Here is an 18,653-nt window from a genome sequence, read left to right on the forward strand (position 1 = left end):
CCAAAAGTTCAGGAGGTAACAATACAATTTACCCTAACTATAAATTATTTTATTATAATATGTTATTTATGCATTGACTACTAAACCTCGAGTTAGTAATCATGATTGATTTTGAATTTATATATATTTTTTATCCTAAAATAAATTATACCATAATTTATCATACTTTAGAAGCATTTTATTTTAGGCTACAATAAAATTACATTGCATAAATTCATAGAAAATAAGTGTATTTTCAGAACAATGCTTTTAAAAATAAAAAGGACAAACGAGTATTACAGAAAATTAACTGAGGATTAAAATCTCTATATCCGAGTGAGGACACCTATTGTAAATCAACCATATTAGCGAGTACATTAAGATAATAGAGTGTTCGAGCATCGTAGGTAGTTAGTATTGCACTTTTCTTATCTTTAAGCCACTCTAATTCGTTTCTTTCGCTTTTATTTTATTACAATAAAATGTAGGATAAATTATGGTATAATTTATTTTCGGATAAAAAATATATATATATTCAAAATCAAGCATGATCACTAACTTGAGGGTTAATAGTCAATCTATAAGCAACATATTATAATAAAATAATTTATAGTCAAGAGTCATACGGGGTACATTCAACTGCTACCTCCTAAACTTTTGGCGAGTTTTACTTAACTCTCCAAACTCCTACAATAGATATCTAACACCCTAAACTCTAATATATTATTCGTTTTACCCCTTTCGTCAATTTTCGGTTAACGAAGCTTGACAGAAAACTGACGGAAGGGGTAACATGAACGAAATATTAGAGTTTAGGGTGTTAGATGTCTATTTTAAGAGTTCGAGAAATAAAGTAAAACTTCGTCAAAAGTTCAGACGGTAATAATGCAATTTACCCCCTAGTTTAACAATATCTTTCATTTGGTTGGCTTAAATAATCTAAAAAGGTGTCAATAAAATATATTAAATTCAGAGGTCATTTTCAAAAGAGGCTCATACATTTTCATACATTCCTAAGAAGGACCATGATAACTCAATCTTAAATAATTTTTGCTAGTACAAAGAGAGAGAGAGAGAGAGAGAGAGAGATATACTAATATTATTTGCTAGTACATGAAAGAGAGAGAGAACAAAATCATGTGACACCCAATGATTTGATGCAATAATTAAAGTGTGATGAGAACGAATAAGTTCCAAAAATAAGAATGGTGTTATAAACCAAGCTAAATTTTAATTTTAATAAAAAAATTTATTAAATATGATCAATTGATACCGGATAGGTTTCACGGTGCCTGCCTGTTGAATTTATTTGTTTTCTAATAAAAATAAGAAAAAACTTCAAACACCCTCCTGTGGTTTCGTACTTTCTCACTTTAGTACCCTGTGGTTTAAAGTGTATCAAGTTGGTATCTTGTGATTTCGCACTTTCTCACTTTAGTACCTGCGGTTTAGAGTATATCAAGTTAGTACTCTATGATTTTATTTTTATATCAAGTTAGTATTCTGTGGTTTTATTTTTCTTTTTTTATTATCTATTTCGGGGTATTTTTTTGTTAAATCAGTGACAAAGTTAACACCAAAGGGTACTAAAATGAATATTCGATAAATCTAGTTAGGGCATCTGAAGTTTTTTGTATATAATTTGACAAAATATTAAACTACAGGATACTAAAGTCGGAAAGTGCGAAACCACAGGGTGCTAACTTGATACACTTTAAACGATAGGGTACTAAAATGAGAAAGTACGAAACCACATGGTACTAATCTGATATACTTTAAATCACAGAGTACTAAAGTGAAAAAGTGTGAAGCCACATAGAGGGGTATTTGAAGTTTTTCCTAAAAATAATTTTGTCCTTAATTTTTTCTCCACTAAGATTCATGATGTGTTGAACTCTGGTGATAACATTTAAGTTAGGCATTATGACGCGGTTAATTTCATGTTAGAATTCTCAAAGAAGCTTGACCTAACTAAGTTGGTTCAAAATTTCGATTGAATTCGGTAAATTATACAGACAATCCAGAAAACTTTTAAACGATCATAATTTTTCGTGTAGATGTATCTTTCCAGCATGTAGTCCTAGCTCAAAAAATAGCTTTTTAATATCTACATGCTAAACAGCGTTGTCATTTCCGCCCAATTTGATATCCAATTTCAATTGTTTAGGGTTTCGAATTTACGTGTTTTCAGGTTGTTTTTAAAAAGTGTTTATATTTTTTCTATTTTGAGTCACACTGACGAGCTGGTTACGGTTATTAATTTTTGACCAGATTAGATTTAGAGATATTTTAAATTAAGAAATTTTCTTTTTTAATTTGGTTCTGATATCAGCTGTATAAATATCTAACGTTCGATTATTGTAAGCAGTCTAGAATTTTTATTAGTACTTTTTTTTTTTTTTTCGAAGAATTGTCTTTTTCGTGTATCTCGCTTTCTAGCTGTTCTCAAATTTCCTTTCTCATTTTTTATTCCACGAAACTTAAAATAAATATAGATTTTTATATAAAAACTAGGAAAAACTTTAAATATCTTTCATGTGGTTTCGCACTTTCTCTCTTTAGTACCATGTGGTTTAAAATGTATCAAGTTAGTATCCTGCGGTTTCGCATTTTCTCACTTTAGTACCCTATGGTTTAATATTTCGTTAAATTATATACAAAAAACTTCAGATATCCTACATAGGTTTATCAAATATTAATTTTAGTACCCTTTAGTTTTAAATTTGTCACTGATTTAACAAAAAAATATCTCGAAATGGATAATAAAAAGAGAAAAATAAAACCACATGATACTAACTTGATACAAAAATAAAATCACAGAGTAGTAACTTGATATACGTTAAACCGCAGGGTACTAAAATGAGAAAGTGAGAAACTGCAGCATACTAACTTGATACACTTTAAACCATAGAATATTAAAATGAAAAAATACGAACCCACGGAGAGATATTTGAAGTTTTCCGTGAAAACTAATACATCAAATATATTTTGTACGCCCGAGCCAATCGTAACTAATTTCTAACATGAATTTAATTTTTTTCAAAGTTCTGCATGGTACAATTCAATTATAACCATCTTGGTTTTTTATTATTGCCAACGTGGCACCACTCTCCGTACATGCACGGAGATTTTTTAATTCGAAAGTGTCCTTGTGCATGTACAGCTAAAGCTGAGCTGGATGGTAGCTAGATACTCATGTGTTCTCACCGTCTCTACAGCACGCGGCAACTGACAAAGGACTTGGTGGTTGATGATACTCACGTGTTCTGACCGTCTCTACAGCAAGTGGCAACTGGCAAAGGACTTGGTGGTTGGTATGCGAGATTCTAAATTCGAATCCTAATTAATTCACATTTTCAGCTAAGTTTATTTCTAAATAAAATAAACGAAATGAATAGCATGCTACCTATCTCTCTCAAAAAAAGAAGAAAAGATACTGATGTGTTCTCATAATATATATTGACCGTCTCTACAGCACGCGGCAACTGACAAAGGACTTGGTGGTTGATACTCATGTGTTTTGACCGTCTCTACAGCAAGTGGCAACTGGCAAAGGACTTGGCGGTTGGTATGCGAGATTCTAAATTNTATACCACCCATCAAATTTGATGGATCCTAATAGCACAGTAGCCCTACTCTATATATATATAAGTGAGAGAGAGATATATAAGTTTAATTTGGTATTAAGAATTATCTGACGCTATTAAATAAAATAAAGTTGAGATAAAAATATGTAGAGATATATTTCTACGTTCTTCGGTCGGACCATAGAAAATATATAATAACCGACTCATCGCAATATCCGAAAGGCAAAATTACGCACGGAAATAAACATAATATTTTTCCAACGTATTTTCTCACTGTACGTAATGCAATTTTTCCATAATGTCAAATGAAGCTATAGAGAGATATGTACAAAATAAAAAAAAAGAGTCTAAAATATACCAGTTATATTACAGATGTGACAGATGTGACATTTTCAACCAAGCATATTCTTGTCTCATTATGATTATTAAAAAAATATTTTTATTGTACTTTATTTTTTAAATAGAGAGATGTGATTGACTGGTTATTAATAATGTGGTGTAAGTTATTACATAGTAAATTTTCTCATACAAAAGTGGCATTCAAGTTATTGCTTATTTATTTCTTACTATTATTCAAAAGTTTTAAATTTATTTTAAAATTATCAAAATAGTTTTATAAAATCTAATGCTATTAGGGGCTTCTATCTATTTATTTCCAAAAAAACTAGTTTTTTCTAAAAAGTTTTTTTTTCTAATTTTATGAAAAACTAGTATTTTTGTTTGTCTTAAAAATAATTAGGAAAACAAAAATATTACTTAAAAAGTCATGAAATTTGGAAAACAAATGTTCAAAACGGCTTCTTCTCTTTTTTTTTGAAAAACCAAACAGGCGAAAAACTAAAATAGAGATTTTTTTACGGAAAACTTTAATTTTCATACTTTTTCAATGAACCAAACACCCCCTAGTTAATCCTAGATCTGGTACCGTTTGGTTTGGGTATAAGTAAGAACTAGCTATTACAAAGATAGATACAAATATGAAATAAGAAAAATATTAGATAGTTTTATATAGAAAATGGAGGTGTTGGTAGGGATAGTTATAACCGGTTATTATAGATAACCGAGAACTACTGTTCTCGGGTAAAAAATTAGCGTTTGGGTATAAAGGAGGGATAAGAGCCTATCCCTATTCCTATCCCCTAACCAAACACTACTAGAAGAAATGGGAATATTTGAAAGAGTTTTTTAAAATCAATAAGGATATTTTGGTCCTGCACGAATAAATAAAATATTTTTGAAGTTAGATATTTTGTCGGTAAAAAATAGCATATGAAATACTGTTTTAACTATTCCCGCATCTGCACTCAAAAACTCTCTCGACAGCTCATATGTATGTCAGAAATTCTTGAAACTTATCATCAGAAGTGCTTCTCTGCACTCGTTTACTAAATGCATGTTTACTGCTTTTCAGAACATAGAAACTGCAAGTTAAGCTCGCGAATAGCTCTACGTAAAAAGTAAATACTTGTTTACTGCTTTTCAGAAAAGAAAAACTACAAGTTAAGCTCACCAGTAGATCTACATGCGTTTACTAAATTAATGCTTGTTTATTGTTTTTCAGAAGAGAGAAGTTGCAAGTTAAGCTCACCAGTAGATCTACATAGAAAGTAAATATGAATGTTGTACTTTTTTCGCGCCGACGAAGACCCCCTCATCATCATGCAGGACATGGGAAAAGGGACACACTTCAATTTTTGCCATAAATGCTCATTGTCTATCGCACGAGGACATCTCTATTATTATCTATCAATCTATTAAATATTATGAAAGCACAGCTGAGATCAAATGCGGAGGCTCCACGTGCACTACAGGCAGACGAGGGGTCGGGTAGGGTAGGGGTGGCAATTCAGCTCGCTGTCCGTCAGCTAGCTCGTGTTCGGCTCGAAATAGATTCGAGATCGAATCGTTGTTTAGTAAACGAGCTGAGTATTTCAACTTATCGTGAGCTAACTCGTGTTCGGCTCGAAATGGGCTCGAGATCGAATCCTTGTTTAGTAAACAAGTTGAATTTTTTCAACTTGTTTAATAAATGACCTCGGCTCATGTTCGGCTCGACAGCAGCTTGAATACATATATTCTATATTTATAGATGTAAATAAATAATTATATATACATATAATATAGATTTTTATTATTTGATTTTTAATCCAACCTATAAGTATAAAGCCAACTCAATTATAAAAATACCAATTTATATGTAAAATTTCAACCATTAGATCAAAATCTAATGGCTAAGATCCTATAAATTTATTTTCTCTATATATTCTTTTAAATCCTTTTAACTTGTTGTTGTGAGCCAGCTCATATTCAGCTCGTTTATTAACGAGTCGAACACAAGCTGAATTTTTCGGTTCAATATTTTAGTGAGTCAGTCCGTGTTCGGCACGAGCAAGCTCCACCATGTGGTCTATTGGGAGCATCCAATACATTAAACTTATTTTTTGAAACTTGATATTAAAAAATTAAAATCTAATATAATAGATGCAATCAACGCAATATTAAAAGTCTATCTATAAAGCTTATGCAATCATCTAAAAAATAGCAGTGACAAATGACAAATCTTCGTCTTCTGTTGTTACTTTTGCTGATTCTTTTTCTTTATCTTATCTTTTATTCACCTTTTATTTTTATTGCCGCTATAAACATATATAATTTATTATTCTTATAATTTTACTTTTATTCTTCTTTTATTCCTCTTCGGCTTTGTATCTATTTATTTTTATAGAATTAATCAGTGACTTCACCGGTGTGTATATGTGTGAGAGTGTGTGTGTGTGTGAGAGAGAGAGAGAGAGAGGGGGGTACTCATTTATCATTTAGTTATCATTAATGTCTTTTTTTTTTTATCATTAATGTTGAACAAAATTTAATGTTGGTGAACATATATGTACAAATATAAGCATAGCTGTCCAGATCAGTGCATCAATAAATGCTCAATTTAATCCGTGATCGATCAATTTCCTTTTTTTTAAATTTTTGCATAGTAAAATAGTTACCTTCGCATGTCCAGTTGCAAATAATATATATATATATATATATATATATATATATATATATATATATATATATATATATATATNTCACAAATTATGTTATTATATTATCGATAGTAACAAGTGTTTGTTACTATCGAGTTTTCGGCCATTAGATGAAAGGATGTGCGGTTCGAATGATAGTGATAGCTTAAGATTGAGTGAGTGGTTGATTGAATAGTATGATCTAACGGATGAAAATGATCAAAAGATAGATCTAACGGCAGATATCACAGTAAATCTAAAATAGCATAGCTCGTGAGCCCAGTTTTATAAGCCAGTACAGTGTTGGTCTCATTGAAAGTTATGTTGATTGAGTACTTTCGCACGAAGAGTACAGAGCGTGGCATCGATCTTACGGTGATGCACCCTGGAATTAATTTTGTTCTTGATGAATGTGTTCGTACCGAAATTGGGCACCGAAGGGGAAATGAAAATGGAGGTTCGATGTTTGAATAAGCGAGAAGTTAAGGAACAGTTGAGAAAAGTGAGGCTGAGGATCGCGAGAGTTTCGCTGGTGACGGTGGCGGCACGCCGATAAAAGAAAGAAGCATCTACGAGAGAATGGGATCCAAAAGCCATCACCAGAAACCCTACTTTAATCCTTTCGCATTAGGAGCAGGCGTAACATAACCTTAGAAGTAGCTATAACTTAGCCCCCGCTGTTTCTGACCATCATCTAGCTCGATGAGGACCACTTGCGACCGCCATCATGTTCCTCACCGGTGTTAAATATAAAAATGTTTATTAGAGTACAACGGTTGTTTCACATGATATTAGAGCAGGAGGACCTGATCAGTTCGAGTCACGCCAGGCTCCTAACATATTAATTTCCTCCTATTTAATTCAAGTCCACGTTATGGGCCGACTAAAAAGTCTCGAGTCCAGACGTGAGGCGAAATGTTAAATATAAAAATGTTAAACAACGTTCTCTAACGGCTTAAGTTTTTGGAGTATAACGGTTGTTTCACAACCGGACCACCGCATCCTTATCGGCGAACGCATCTCCACACCGCATGCCTCGATCTGTGCAGATTTTCTTTCAAGCATCGCTATTGTTCAATGATCCTGTTCTGTCAAACTTCAACCCAAACTAGCGATGGAAACCTTGGGCTTCGGCTCGTGCGTGAGGACCTCGATCGAGATCATTTTTCAGGAATCGAACCCGACCGCATCATTTCCTCACCAGTCCGTACTTGAGATATAGTTAGATCTGGCCTCTATAAAGAGGAACACTATAAGATGGGTGAACCATATCATGCCACATGACCAATGATCGACGCATTAAACCTGATCTATGGCTTGTGAACTTTATAGAAGCCAAATTTCATATTTTCAGTATTATTTAGCGACAATTTAAGTGGTTTCAAAATTCAAAATTTTCGACCAATCGTCGATTCGAATACCCCATTGTCGAGAACAACATGAATAACACTATAATTTGGAACAAAACAAGAGGAACCAATTAAAGGAGATTTTAGAAGCATGGTATTTTCATGAAAGGTGATATCTTTGTTGGGAACAAGATGAAAAGGGCTCAAAGAATCCTATTAGGTGTGGAAGAGCCCTAAAACAAAGAGAGAAATGACATGATAATAATATATTATACTTTATATATATTATATAAAACACTAAACCCTTGTCCCCTAATATTCCCAAAAGGAGACCTGTATAGAGCCTAGTAGAGGAATAAGGTGGTTAGCAAAAGCAAAGCATCAACCTCTTTAGTACTAAAAAATTATATAAATATATAAAAATGACTTTGCCTTGTACCAAACACTCAAAAAGAGACATGAGAAGGGATTAACAATAGTTAATTACTCTTACAAATCACATGATTAGTGAACAATCATTAGGATGATTAGGGCCATGATCTTGTCGTTATAATGTCGGGTTAGAGAGGCAAATCGAAATTAGTTACATGCTTAAATAAAATGAGTTTGTCGCATAAGTATAAGCACGACTTTGTCCCGTACGTACCTACAAATCACATGATTAGTGCCCAATCATTAGGATGATTAGGGTTACGGTGTCGGGTTAGAGACAAATCGAAATTAGCTACATGTCTAAGTACTATCATTTTGTTGATTTTGCATACATTAGTAGCTTCATTTGTATGATGTTTACCTTCTAATTGAAGGGCATATATCATTAATCATTGGTGATGAGCTTTGCACTAATTAAACATATTACGACAAGCGCGCGGGGTGATAAATTTATACATTTTTTGGAGGTCATTGGATGTTGATCGACGAGCTTATCCGATCAATAAACTAGAAATAAATAAATCATAATTTAAATAAAAATATCGTCTTAGAGAATGAGATTAAGTTAGAATCAAAGATTAAATTGGAACCAAAACCTAGAGAGAACCAACCAAAATAGATAGTACAACCCTAAAAGGCCAAAAAAAAAGAAACTCTAGATTACTTTTAGTTTATATCATGATGCTTTTTTAATTTTTTTTCTTTTTGAACTAATGATGGCTTTAGTCATTGCATTAGATGATCTAAAAATCAAAAGCAAAAGAAGAAGGAATTTGTGGGATAGAAGATTCCACTATTGAATGAAAAAGTTTAAAAAAATAAAAATAAAAATAAAGAGTATGGAATTTAAATCATTTTGCATAGGAGTAGGGACAAAGTTTCCTAATTTTAAATTACATATTTTTTCATGCAAGTTAAAATTTAATCATTAAAACGTCAAAATTAAAATCAAAACTGTTAAATATAATCTATAGTATTTAAAATCAGAAAGTATTTGGATATTTTCAAATTATAAGATCAGTAATCCGTCTCGATTCGCGACTTTTTGATAGACTCGAGACATTTAAGATCTCTTGCTCTGTTATAATATCGTAATTTAGTAACACTTTACATCACTTCTATATTAGCGACATACCAGCATATATAGTCAATTATATTGAATTGCGAGACTCTATTATAATAAGTTAATAAACTCTGAGCAAAAAATTATTATAAATTAAAGTTTGAAAATTAAAGTATACACGTAAAATAGAGGACTCTTATTATTATTTAATATTTAAATTATTGATCCTGTCATTCATACATTCTAATAATTATGGTTAAACTTTGATCTTTAAATTTTAATTTATAATAATTTTTTGCTCAGAGTTTATTAACTTATTATAATAGAGTCTCGCAATTCAATATAATTGACTATATATGCTGGTATGTCGCNAAATAGAGGACTCTTATTATTATTTAATATTTAAATTATTGATCCTGTCATTCATACATTCTAATAATTATGGTTAAACTTTGATCTTTAAATTTTAAATGCAATTTAGAGAATTAACCCCCCCCACCTCCCCATTTTTTTTGTTTTTCTGTTTTTGTCCTTCTCTCTTAAATTCATGGTCTTAAGAAGGGATCATTTTTTTTTTATATAAATTATAAATAAATAAATAAGTAAGTAAATAATTATTTATTTAAATAAAATAATAAATGATGCAAAAATAAGACAAATAATTGTTGCAGAGGGAGTGATGATGCGATCACACACCAACCGTGTCCTCCGCTGCCCCGACAAGCTCTCCTGATCACCCTAATCTCCACCGTCCATCCACCCCCACCATCCGTCGGTGATCTCCTCCCCTCTAGCCACGTGTCTCATTCTCACGCTCCCATATCTAGCCCTTGTAACCGACGCGACATTTTAAATATAATAAATTATAAATATATTCCTTCCAATTTTAATTTATTTTTAATATAAAAATTTCAGTGATTTTTATATTTGTTCCTCTGGTTTATTATTGTTAAACAACTGTTTATTTTTTAACAGCAGAAAAAAAGTTCAACTTTTTTATATAAAAGTTCAGTGATATTCATATTTGTCTCTCTGATTTGTAACCGTTAAGTAACTGTTTATTTTTTAACAGCAGATAAGTGAAATGTCAATTTCGCCATCACAACTATGTCCCTCCAAAAGCTCCAATTGTCATATTTGTCTCACTGATTTGTAACCGTTAAGGAACTGTTTATTTTTTAAGAGTAGATAAGTGAAATGTCAATTTTGCCATCACAACTATGTCTCTCCAAAAGCTCCAACTGCTATAATCATGTAGAGATGTTCCCCCTAAAATTTTTTAATGGTTATCTCTTTTTCTCTCTTAAATTCAAATCCAATCCACCATTGTTGCAATCTTTTCTCTCACTTTTTTTCTTCTAAATCTTTTGTTTAGAAGAAAATAAAAAAAATATATAGAGAAAAATGAGTGGAAAAGCAATACGAGTTTGACATGGGCAAAGTAGCAGGCATCATGGATGAATGGGAATGAAAGAATTTTAGTTATATGTTCAAAACTAGCACGGAGGAGAGAGATTAAAAGGAAGAAGAAAAAGAAGAAGAAGAAAAGTTCTCGTTGCTAGAATTTTGATTGAGAGAAGAATGTATAAATAAAAGAGATAAAAATGTCAATTTATTTTATTGGCTAACTAGAGTTAAATATTTTATCTATGGTTAACTAAATTTTTCTAACGGATCTTAACGACAGGGTATATTTGAATACATTAGAATTTTTATAGAAATAATATAAGAAAGTTGAATTTTATAGAGATATATTTGTAATTTGCTATATTTACATGAAACTGTATGCAATTAAGCCTTTTAGTTAACTCATTAATGAATATAGTGTTTTAGTTATTATCTATTTATTAATTTCAAAGTGAAAAAAAATATACCGAGTTTATTTTTACTATAAATTATTTTGAATCGACTATCAAATTTTTCAAAATTTTAATTTTATTATACAACCTTTCAATTTGTTTGATTTGAATCAGTCAACGACACTCTTACTTTAAAATTTGAATGCAACGTTTATATTTGCAAATTTAGTATGTTTTATATAATTTTCGTAACTATAAATTAACTAATAGAAATAATTAGTATAAATTTTGAAGTTAAAGTATTATTTATTGACTCCAATAAAAAAATTCAAAAAGTTGAGTAGTAAAATCAAAATTTTGAAAAATTGGATAGTCGATTCAAAATAGTCGATTGTACTTTTTAATTACCTAACTATAATATTGACAGTCCAATTAAATTCCGGTTTATTACAGTTAAAGAATTATTTATTTTTAATAGAAAATAAATGAAATAATTTTTTTGCTATCACGAATATGTTCTTCCAAAATCTCTAACTGTTAGAATTATACAGAAATATTCTCCTAAAATTTTCAATGATCATTTTCTCCCTTTCTACCATCACAAATAATATAAGAGGAATAAAAATATCAATTTATCTCATTTAATAATCAGGTTAAGTATTTTATCTATAATTAACTGTATTTTTCTAACGGATCTTAACATTATTGGTATATTTGAAAATGTTAGGACTTTTATAAAAATAAATATAAAAAATTAACTTTATAGGAATATATCTACTATTCGATATTTTTGCAGGAAGTTGTATGCAATTAATCTTAAAAAAAAGAAAAACTTCAAATACAACCCCTGTGGTTTCGCACTTTTTTATTTTAGCACCATGTAATTTAAAGTGTATCAATTTAGTGTCCAGTAGTTTCATTTCTCTCTTTTTATTATCCCCTCCACTAAATTTTTGTATTAAATCGGTGACAAAGTTAAAACTAAAAAATACTAAAATGAATATTCGATAAACCTAGGTGTGATATATGAAATTTTTTGTATATAACTTAACGAAATGTTAGCGGAGGAGCTACCGAAAAGAGAAAAATAAAATCATAGGGTATTAAATTGATACACTTTAAATAACAGAAAACTAGAGTTAAAAGGTGCGAAACCACATAAATAATATTTAAAGTTTATTCAAAATAGTAATAATAATAATAATAATAACACATAGATACCTGAATTGTAGATGTTGTCATCAGCAACGAGGGCATTTTGGTCCGAACGCGCGAGTAAATGGCCCCTCCCGCGGAAGAGCGCCAAAACCCAGCGATTAATCGCCGACGCCCACGAGGACCCGCTAACGTGCGCCCGCTCCGACATTTGCTAACGTGCGCCGCGCGCGCGCGCTCTCTCTCTCTCTGCTTCGTCCTATAAAATCCGCGAATGCGACTCCCCACGCCTCACACACATCCCCATCGTCCCCATCGACATACCCATCCCCATCTACTGCTCTCGGCTTATTCGGCTCGTCCCCAATGAAGCCGACGAGTCTCATCGACTCGGCTTCGGGTTGGCNCGGCTTATTCGGCTCGTCCCCAATGAAGCCGACGAGTCTCATCGACTCGGCTTCGGGCTGGCGCGAGCCGATCCTCGGCTCGGACAAGCTGAGCCACGAGATCTTCTCCTTCCTCGAGTCCCGCTTCCTCTTCGGCCCGGGCGAAACCCTAACCCTAGACTGCGGCGGCGGCGGCGGAGGGAGAGGGAGGGGGAGGGTGCGGATCCTCTCCATCGACGGCGGGGGCGGGGGCGGGGAGCTCGCGGCGGCGGCGCTCGCGCGGCTCGAGGCGCGGCTCCGGGAGCTCTCGGGGAACCCTAGCGCCCGCATCGTCGACTTCTTCGACCTCGCCGCGGGGTCCGGCGCCGGCGCCGTCCTCGCCGCCGCGCTCTTCACCCGCGGGAGCGTCTCCGCCGCCGACGCCGCCGCCGCGCTCGCCCTGGTCCGATCCGACGACGACCGTCGGACGAGGAAGAAGACGCGGACGCGGAGCTGGATCTTCGGGAGGAGATCGCGCGGGGGGGTGGTCGGGGCGCTCGACAGGGTCTTCGGGGAGGCGACGATGCGGGACGCGGCCAAACCCTTGCTGATCCCCTGCTACGACGCCGCCACGGGCGCGCCGTACGTGTTCTCGCGCGCCGACGCCGTGGAGGGCGACGCCTACGACTTCTTCGTCCGCGACGTCTGCGCCGCCGCGTACGGCTCCGCCGCCGCCGCCGTGTCGGTGGACGGGGCGACGCGGGTGCTCCCGGCGGCGTCGGCGACTGCGATGGCGAGCCCCGCGGCGGCGGCGGTGACGCACGTGCTCCACAACAAGCAGGAGTTCCCCTTCGTCGCTGGAGTCGGCGACCTTCTCGTAGTCTCCATCGGGAACGGCGGCGGCAGCGGCGGCGGCGCTGCTGCGTCCGAAGCAGCGGAGGAGCTGCTGCGGATTGCCGGAGCAACGCAAGCGGATATGGTGCACAATACGCGCACCCTCTTTGCAGAACTTATTTGAACTATGAACTGATAAATTTAAAAATTTATGTTGGTTATTGGTTTTAATGTACTTAAAAGTTACGAGAATTGTATGAATTATTAGTCCAATCTATAAAGATGAACAACGAATTCAAATTTTAAAATTAAATAAATTGAAAAGCTAGATAAGAATGATGTTATTTTTTTATGATGCAGGTGGATCAGGCGCTGGGATTCGCATTCGGCGAAAGCCGGTCGGCGAGCTACGTCCGGATCCAGGGGGACGGCGTCACCGCCGGTCGGACCGCGGAGGCGATGCTGGCGGAGCGGAGCGTCGAGTCCGTCCTCTTCCGCGGGCGGAGGATGACGGAGACGACGAATGGCGAGAGGCTGGATTGGGCCGCGGGGGAGCTGGCCAAGGAAGAGGAGAGGCGGCGGCGGAGCAAGACCCCGACGGTCCTGATCTGCGTCGTCGGAGATCACCGTCTCGACGGTGTCCGGCGCCTCCTCGGCTTCTCTATGATCATCCTTTAAGAGTAGGATACTAGGGTTTTTCTAAAAAAAAAAGAAAAAAAAATTCTATGGATATTAATGTAAAAAATGGAAGTTTTCAATTTTCCAATTTGCAGTGTGTGTAAATCAAATTATTAGTGTGAACTCTCTCAGTTCAAATTGATAATTAGGAATGCCAATTTGTTAAATGCTCTTTGGATTTTAGGTCAAAATTAAATCCAAACCAACCAAACAAAGCCGAAACTTATAATTATAAATTTAAAAACTTATTTTAACTTTTCACCATGTAATTTAGAAATTCTTGTTTCTTTGTTTTATAAATATTTTCTGTATCAACAATTGATGCGGTTAAACATAATTTACGATAATTGAACTTAGTAGGAAGCAAATTTAATAATTTTTTGATATAATTAATTTAGTGATCAAGTGGCCTCAAAGATATTTTATATTTGCCGTCGAAAATCATTAGTTTTAAGAATATTTACATAATAAAAAATGATATGAAAAATTTACAGAAGAAGTGATTCTTAGAAAGTTCATAAGTCGTTGTTCATATTTAGTAGGGCCAATCATCAATTCAGATGCTACATTATTGAAAATCCTCAGATGCTACGTCATTAAAAACGACAAAATATTTTTAAAAAAAAGTATTCTAACTCAACTTTGTTTTTACGTAGAAAAGTTGATAAGAAAGCCAAGCTGAACAAAAAATCATTCCAGTGTACTTTGCATTGATGCAACAGAGACGTCAATGGATATGGATATTCAAAATTTTATCTGAACTTGAACGAGACGGATTTATCTGATATTAAATGGGTATGATTCCGGATAACGGTATAAAACATAACAACTCTATAGATTCGAATTCGAATGTGGATTTTATCCGCACCCGAATTGAGTTTACATTATTTAATAGGAATGCTTGATGTTATATTTCTATTTGCATTTTGAAAATTTAGATTTTAATATAATATGTTTTGAAATATGGTAAAGAGAAATAATTGATTCAGATTCGAGTTTTCTGGTTCGGAATTGGGTTTCAATTTGGTTGTCGGGTTCGGGTTCGGGTTTTCAGAAGCCCCGCCCTGAATCCGCCCCGTTGACATCCCTAGATGCAACTTCAGGCTACACAAAATACAATAAACCAATACGAATTTTCGATCAACTCATCAACACATATTAACTGCAAATCATATTACTCCTGTTATTCTAATTTTTCATATTCCAACAAAAGAAGGAAGTTACTGAAACATCAGTAAGCTCAATTCACCAACTAAACAATACAAAGATACCAAGTTATCGAAATGCTACGAAACAAAGCGCAAAATTCGCCTTACCGTACGCCGTAGACAAGCGGTACTCATACAGTATATCTCTACATGAGAGAGAGAGAGAGAGAGAGAGAGAGAACATTTTTGTTACCTCATTCCAGTAGGAACCACGGAGTTGTAATGCTCACCCAGGCCATAAGCATGCCTATGATAAGATAACAAAATGCTGGGATTCTCCACACTGCTTCCACTCTCACACTTGTATTCTTTCCCCATCTCCACATCAGGAAAAGACCCAGAATATATTATGATGTGCTTCTTCAAGCAATGAGTGAGAGCCCCGACTTCGAGTTGCCCGCCCCAGGCCGCCGTCGACTCGACCTCCTCGCAGTACTTCTCGAACCTCTCCACGTCGGTGCAATGCGAATCCAACTCCATCTTGTTTTCCGCTAAGAAGAAGGGCAACAAGTCCCGCGTGTTATCCTTCATGTACCTCGCCACCATCCTTCGGAGCTCGACGTAGCCGTAGCCAGCGGCGTCATGCGAATGGAGCGAGAGTTGGTCTTCGACCGCTCGATACAAGCAATGCCCATCGGGCTTGATTTCGTTGATGGTTAGCCCTAGCGGCTCGAGCTTTTTCTCGAGCTTTTCGTTCTCGACCATTCGATCGCTGACGATTTGGCTCTGCTCTTCCTGGATTCTCTGCTCGCGGGCGGCTTCTTGTTGAGCTCGTTTCTCTCTGCGCCTCACCCCCTTGCTCAGTTTGGCGGGTTCATTTTTGCCAGAAATGGTAACGCCGGAGATGGCCTTCACTACGTCGTCGGCGGTTTGATAGCCCAACGAAGCGAGTTCTTGCGAGTGTTTGGATTTCAGTTGGGCGGTGAGTCGAGATATCTCGTCTTCCACTTGCTTCTTCTTTGCTTTCTGCTCGGCTTTGCTCCCTTTGGCGGCTTCTTTCTTAAGGCTGATCTCCTTGTTTTGCAGCTTTTGTACCTCGTCCCTGTTTTAGTTTTTTTTTTTAAAAAAAAGACAAAATAAAAGAAGGTAACTCAAAGAGGACATTTTAATGCTATATGCGCATTCCTTTTTAAGAGAAACAAATAACATTTTCTGTCGGTAAAAAGAAATTGCATATGGAGAAAGAACTATAGGGATATTCAGTTCCTCGGAAAATCATGAAAAACTATTTTCCGAGAAAAACGTTTTCCATGGAAAGCACCCTTTTCATAGTAATGACCTATATCTTTCAAAATGACATGAATCACGACTATGGTAAGTACAAAGAAGCATAGATTGGCCTTTATCTTTCAAAATTGAGCTTCATTTGGCTCTTTTGCTAATTTTTGTCTTACATTAGATAGTTAAAATTTTACACATCGACCGTAGCATTATCCGAAGAACTAACCTCGACATAAAAAGACTCATTTGCATCGAAAGATCATAAAAGATAGTTTGTCCGAGCAAATTGTGAGCTATTCCTCATGAACAAAAGAACAGAGATTTAAGTCACGATAATGGCTACGTTCGGCCACTTCCGTCCCCATTAAGCGTGTCGTGTAAACTTGATTCCAAAGCTTAATTTTTAAAACTTTCTCTTCAATGAAACCAGAACCAAATTGGATCAGGATCACAAGTAAAACATCCTTTAACTGCGTGAAGGATGTAATAAAGATTCACACTCCATAACCAAATAATCGTAAACACAAGGTAACAAATTCGCAATCCATGTCCCTCACAAATAGCACCAAATAAGTGAATAACAGCGTCGCCACTGAGGCTTCCTCATAATTGCGCAAATTGCGTCTCAAAAGTTTTAATTATCATATACATACATATATATACCTCAAAATGTCCAAAATTTTCAAAACCGACAAAAAATAGCGAATTCAAGTATGTTTACCGTTATCTATGTTTCTCATCTTACACGACCATAAATAATTGATCAAATTGAGAGGAAATTCCCTTGGCTAAACAACTAATTAGCATTTTAACTAAAAAATTAAGTTTACATCAAACACAATGGGGATAAGTAACACCTACGGATTAATCAATCTAATCTAATAATTAATTTATACGCGAAGCTACGGAATAACCAATTTATATCAATTGCAGAGATGATTCCCAGTTAATCTAATTGACCTAATGAAGCTAAAACATGTAAGAAATTTTGAACCCAATTTGGTTCTTTTACTCGCATAATCATAGCGAAATTGACACAGCAAAAAACCATTAAACACAAAAATTTATTACTTAGTGAGTAATTTAATGGGTTCAAACACCCATGTTCCCTAAAATTAAACCAATCCTATTAATTAAATTGACCTAAAAGAGCTAAAAAAAACGCAAGCGATTTCACCCCAAATCAACACAAAATGATGAAGATATTAATAAAAATCTCGCTTTTGAGGGTTATTAACTACATCGCAAAAAATCACACAGCAAGGAACCATTAAACACAAGAGATTCAAACACTTTTTCTCCCCCTTAAAATTGAACCAAAAAAGCTACAAATCCCTAGCTTTTAGGGTTATGAACAGATTTTTTTTTTATAAAGCACTTAATGAGTACCAAAACTAAATCAAGCATCCTTTTATTTTGTTTTTCCTCAAAATTAAACCCAAGAAGCTAAGAAGATTCGAACCCAAATCACTCAAAATGATCGAAAAGTTTGTAAAAATCCCAAGTTTTTGAGGGTTATGAACTGCTACTACCTGTGCCTCGCGAGCATCTCCTCCAGAGACTCCTGCTTCTGCTTCTCCTCCTCCTCCACTGCTTCTCCCAGAAGCTCTTCGGGAGAAGCGCTTCTCTCGCCTCCCTGGGTCGTCTCCATTGGCGTGGAGAGAGAGAGAGAGAGAGAGAGAGAGAGAGAGAGTTTGAGCCCTAGAGGAGGGAGATATTATATATGATATATATAGACGACGAAGAGTGGGGGGTGGGGGTTATATTGAATTCGTCAACGATATGGGTCTCGGCAGCGACTTCTTCAGCAGTGCCGACTCTACCCAGAGAGTGGGCAGAAACCGGCGCTGGGAAGCGTATCGCCGCCGACTTTAACATGGGAGTTGCAGCCCTCCTGTACGTATATGCAGTTCAAGTTTTTTTTTTTGAGATAATATCCAATAAGTCCGTCAAAATTTCAAAATAT

At 35.5% G+C, this 18,653-nt stretch overlaps 2 protein-coding genes across 2 annotated transcripts; one reads left to right on the top strand and one right to left on the bottom strand.

Moving 5' to 3' along the window:
• LOC109717994 (patatin-like protein 3) lies at nucleotides 12,686–14,258 on the top strand. Its single transcript, XM_020243960.1, has 3 exons — nucleotides 12,686–12,781; nucleotides 12,845–13,725; nucleotides 13,941–14,258. The coding sequence occupies exons 1-3, from the start codon at nucleotides 12,748–12,750 to the stop codon at nucleotides 14,256–14,258; spliced, it is 1,233 nt and encodes a 410-aa protein (XP_020099549.1). The 5' UTR covers nucleotides 12,686–12,747.
• On the bottom strand, nucleotides 15,419–18,384 carry LOC109718896 (OTU domain-containing protein 6B-like). The gene is made up of 2 exons (XM_020245367.1): nucleotides 18,220–18,384; nucleotides 15,419–16,508 (listed from the first exon to the last, which is right to left on the bottom strand). The coding sequence occupies exons 1-2, from the start codon at nucleotides 18,336–18,338 to the stop codon at nucleotides 15,656–15,658; spliced, it is 972 nt and encodes a 323-aa protein (XP_020100956.1). The 5' UTR covers nucleotides 18,339–18,384; the 3' UTR covers nucleotides 15,419–15,655.

This window comes from Ananas comosus, linkage group 12, assembly GCF_001540865.1.
Source record: "Ananas comosus cultivar F153 linkage group 12, ASM154086v1, whole genome shotgun sequence".
Classification (NCBI taxonomy): Eukaryota; Viridiplantae; Streptophyta; class Magnoliopsida; order Poales; family Bromeliaceae; genus Ananas; species Ananas comosus.

What these genes read in the sequence shown, in the direction of transcription:
- LOC109717994 (XM_020243960.1), top strand. Translation starts at nt 12,748, where the DNA reads ATGAAGCCGACGAGTCTCATCGACTCGGCTTCGG. An exon ending in GAGCAACGCAAGCGGATATG is followed by an intron (nt 13,726 to 13,940) that starts GTGCACAATACG and finishes TTTATGATGCAG; the next exon opens with GTGGATCAGGCGCTGGGATT.
- LOC109718896 (XM_020245367.1), bottom strand. Translation starts at nt 18,338, where the DNA reads ATGGAGACGACCCAGGGAGGCGAGAGAAGCGCTTCTCCCGAAGAGCTT. An exon ending in GAGATGCTCGCGAGGCACAG is followed by an intron (nt 16,509 to 18,219) that starts GTAGTAGCAGTT and finishes AAACTAAAACAG; the next exon opens with GGACGAGGTACAAAAGCTGC.